General features: G+C 36.8%; 1 protein-coding gene and 1 long non-coding RNA gene across 6 annotated transcripts in view; one reads left to right on the top strand and one right to left on the bottom strand.

Moving 5' to 3' along the window:
• Positions 1 to 3,013: 3,013 nt before the first annotated feature.
• The window catches only part of si:ch211-162k9.5, an 8,801-nt gene continuing 7,514 nt past the window's right edge, over positions 3,014 to 4,300 (bottom strand). For 4 of the 5 annotated variants that reach the window (XM_087284399.1, XM_087284401.1, XM_087284402.1 and 1 more), the window contains 2 exons: positions 4,046 to 4,300; positions 3,582 to 3,799 (listed from right to left, as the gene is read on the bottom strand). The exon at positions 4,046 to 4,300 is cut by the window's right edge and continues 83 nt beyond it. In XM_087284399.1, coding sequence (XP_087140525.1) covers positions 3,605 to 3,799; positions 4,046 to 4,300 — 450 coding nt within the window. In that variant the 3' untranslated portion in view covers positions 3,582 to 3,604. Of the gene's footprint in view, positions 3,800 to 4,045 lie in introns of all 5 variants that reach the window. The other variant, XR_015509640.1, reaches the window with a different exon arrangement.
• LOC147840663 (uncharacterized) overlaps positions 4,269 to 4,300 on the top strand; it is a 1,115-nt gene continuing 1,083 nt past the window's right edge. Inside the window, exon 1 of the long non-coding RNA XR_015509694.1 lies at positions 4,269 to 4,300. This exon is cut by the window's right edge and continues 93 nt beyond it. This is a non-coding gene — a long non-coding RNA (uncharacterized LOC147840663).

Genomic DNA, 4,300 nt, shown 5'->3' with positions numbered 1-4,300 from the left:
AATTAGTTGTCTCTACATATTAAGCTGCATTCAAACTTCCAACTAGGGCTGTGCAATTGGGGGAAAATATCTAATTGTGATTTATTTTATATATTTCTTTTTTATATTGACACTCATTTTATTTATTTTTTTATTGTAGATTGGACACTAATGTTGGCCTGACATTGGGTTTTGATGTCAACCCGATATTCATTTCCAAACAAAATGCAATGTCCCCACGGCATTGGGGTACATCGTCAATCTGGTGTCATGTTGGCGTCCTGTGCTTGCTGGGCATTTAAGGCCAATACAGCCATCATACAGTAAACATCTGTCATCGTCTTGTCAGTGATAAGCTTCAAAACAGTCTTTGGGTCAATGCGTGTAAAAATTTTGGACACTTCTAATGCTTCCAAGCAGTTTGCTACATTTATAAAGCACCCATGTCCTGAGGTAGTTCATTATGATGTGATTTTCTACAGGTATGTGTGATTTGATTAGACAGGAATCACAGGACGGATTTTCGTACTCAGCCAACCCCCACAAAAAAAAAAAAAAAAAAAGTAGTGACTGCAGGCTGAAGGAAAGTACACTCTTGTAAGAATTGAAACATTACAAATATTTTTTATGTCTTTGACAATTTAAAACATGAGCTGAAAACAGGGCCAATGGACTCCACAACCCACCAGGGGGGAATGCGGGAAAAACCAGTTCCTGCTGCATTTGCATCTGAGTATGCTGAAACTCAGCTTCATCCCCCCAACTCACGCATATGGTCATTTCAATGTTTGAATGTTCTAGATTAACCAATCTGACTTTAACTATCATGTTTGATATCATTTGAAATGTCTCAGTGCGATTGGTACAATGGTCTCATTCTCTCAGAAACAGACATAATCAACACAATAAATATATAACTTCAGGCATCTTTTGAACCACTGTGAAGGGTGTGACTTTTTCCTTTTGTTATACACACACACACCCTTCCTTGAGGGAATTCTTGGAAGGTCTGAGAAAGGTGCAGGGCGATTCTGCCTAACCAGATCAGCCCATAACATGGAGCCTGCTCCTAGTTATGTATATTTTTGAAGTCAGGTATGCATCTTTCATCTTGGATTTATCTTTGATAATTTGATGTTTTGTATTGATCATTTATGAATTGACTGATTGAATTGGCATAATACATTTACCTGACTAATAAATTGTAATGTTTGACCATATTTTGCTCACTCTGTAATTATTAATTCAAGTAGATTACGCTGTATCCTTGTTTCCGCACGTCTTGCTTCAGGTCAGTAGACGGACTAAAATCCAGTTGAGATGGAGCATTGGGCACACTAATTGTCTTTTAGGGATCCGGCTGACTCTTGATATTGATTCATGTGTACTTAGGTGGAAAGGGCGATAACTTCCGTCTAGGTCAACAAGGTGTTGCACGACTAACCTAGATTGGGCACCCGACCTTTGTTTGAAGGTAATATTATTCTAAATTAAGTTCATATGGGAAACCATGGGCTTGGTGAAAACCAAAGTTACTATAGAGTCCAGTAGTCGGGTACATTTACATTAATGCCCTAACCTCTAATTAGAAATGATGATTGTCTTAACTCAAAGGTGTACATCTAAGCGGGACTAACTAAAGTATTTTAGAACGAGCGCGCTGGTAGCGGCCATCTAAAGTATTAGTCAATTACCTCTGTTTAATATTCAAGACTGACCGGAGTGTGACTGTGAGGGACGCCTTCGGCCGAGGCGATTTCTCTGAGCGACATGAGCACCTGAATAAACGGATGTAATAGTTACTAGTGAAGACAAAAGGTTCAAACATTTATCTAAATTACATATTGATATAATCTTCTTAATGTTTTATGATTGGAGTCAGATAAAACAAGGATAAATATATTAATATTCTAAACCACCTCATACTAAAATTGGAGTCAGATATGAGCTAAGTTTAATATAAATCAACGTTGTGCACTGGAAAGACCGAACAGGCATTAAACCTTCATCCACCAGTGGACACCGGCATTGGGCCAACTGGGTGGACCTTACACTCTTAAAAGAAACGGTTCTATATAGAACCAAAAATGGTTCTATCAAGCGCTTCATATATGGAACCCCAAAAAGGTTCTAAATAAAAACATTTTAAGGGTTCATTACATAGAACCCCAAATGGTTCTTCGAATTCAAGTTAGATGGTTCTATTTAGAACCATTTAAGGGTTCTTTATTTAGGTAGCAGTGCAGCACTCGTGCCCGCACCGAGTCTGTGTACGCGCGGCAGGCCAGAGTCACTGTGGCAGGCTAGATTGACCATCAGGCCACCGGGAAAGGTCGCGGTTCTCCCTATGGCCAGTCCATCCCTGGATATTATTAAAACCTTTTAAAGCCAAACATATTTTAATAATCCATAGATGAAAGATCAGGTGTTATTTATAAAGGACACAAAAATGCAGGCTAAATGTATTTGAAATATTAAACCTTTAAGTATATATATATATATATATATATATATATATATATATATATATTGTGTGAATGATGAAGCTGTGGTGGACTTCTCCTTTCGAAAAATTAACCGTCACTCTCGAGGCTCTTCACCACCTGTCCACAACGATGATAATTAGTTACAACGATGATTAAATTAGTTTTAAATAAATTATTAAATCATAAAAACATAGTACTGCACAGTCTAAATAAGTAAACTGGTTATTTTATTTATTTCACAAAATAATTTTTTAAAAATGTTAAATATTAAGTATATATAAAATATAAGTTGTGCAAACCTAAATGAAAAAAATCTCACCATACTGTACACTGATAACGTTTTTGACCACAGCATTCATTTTATTAGGTTTTGACTCAAAAAGCTTTGTATATCTGTGTTATAGCTTATAATTATCTTATAATCTTTACTAGATAATTATGTTATGAATCAAAAACCATAGAACCATTTTAATCAAAAAGGTTCTTTGCACTCAAAGGGTTCTAAATGGAACCATTTTTTGGGTAAAAGGTTCTACTGGCCAAGTATAGAACCCCAAGGTTCTATATAGAACCTCTAGGAATCTTCTTTTTTTCAGTGTAGTGGAGTAAAAGTACCAATACTGCACTAAAATGTACTCAAAGAAAAGTAACAGAACACATTTTTAAAACTACTTACTAAATTATGATTTCTGAGAAAAACTACTCAACTACAGTAGTTTAAGTAATTGTAATTTGTTACTTTACATCACTACTTGCGAGCAGTTTCTTTTTAGTGATGCAAAAACAAAAGTGAGACATATTGAAAGGTGATTCTAACTTCTTATTTAAGCATCTTCGTTTGCTTTCATAGTTTCTTTTCCTCTTGGCTTAGCTACACCCCTTCAGGATGTGAGGGATATTTCATTTTTCTTGATTCAATTCCTCTTTTCTCGCATCCTTAGGAAAGGAAGCTTGGAACGAAACAAGAAAAAATTAAAAAGCGCCTGTCAATGTTCTGGAACAACTAGCTTATCGATAACCCTAAAACTAACAGATCAAAAATCAATTTGATCTCAGGATGATAAAACATGCACACACCAGTTTTAAAATGGACTTTGAAAGTCGGCTGCTCAATAATAAACTGTAGAGATCTATTTAATTCACTTAGGGCAAATAAAAGACAGTAAAACATCAATCTCATTTTTGATGATAATGGGGCCTGGATGAATGTTCTCTTTGCTGTAGTGACAGGCCGTCATTTGCCACACATCCAAGATATAAACACCCACATCCTGAAAAGCCCAACGCAGAACTCTGTTTAGCTGCAGAGAATACCAGTCACTGCCGAAAATATCCTGTTATAAAGACAGACAAAAAAAAATCTATATTCAATCAATATCATAAACCTGCAACCAGCCATTTTGATGGTGTATAAAACCAAACCAAGTTGCCGGAGATTAGTTGTCGTCCTGATTAGTTTTGCTAATTAAACACACCTGAACCACCTAATTAAGGTCTTACTAGATATACTAGAAGCTTCCAGAGGTAAGATGGAGCTAAACTCTGCAGAACAGTGACCCACCAGGACTGTTGAAAGTTACCTTATATCCAGTGTTTACAGTCTTGATGATAACAGTAGTATCAGGCGCTCGCTGTAAAAGTGCAAGAACAGCTTTGCGAATCCTCAACACCCGAAGAGTGAAGAAATCCAGAGGGTACGTGGTGAAATGGGGTCCCAGATTGAGCATGATGATTGTGTGAGGGCCTCCAGCCAGGTCATCAATCTCATTACTGATATAATGCAAACTAGCCACCGCTGTCTTCAAAGTGCGAAGAGGAAGACCGTGAGCCCTCCA

This window comes from Danio rerio, chromosome 15 (assembly GCF_052040795.2).
Source record: "Danio rerio strain M-AB ecotype USA chromosome 15, GRCz13ab, whole genome shotgun sequence".
Taxonomy (NCBI): domain Eukaryota; kingdom Metazoa; phylum Chordata; class Actinopteri; order Cypriniformes; family Danionidae; genus Danio; species Danio rerio.
This window is presented reverse-complemented; position numbering and strand designations above follow the sequence as displayed.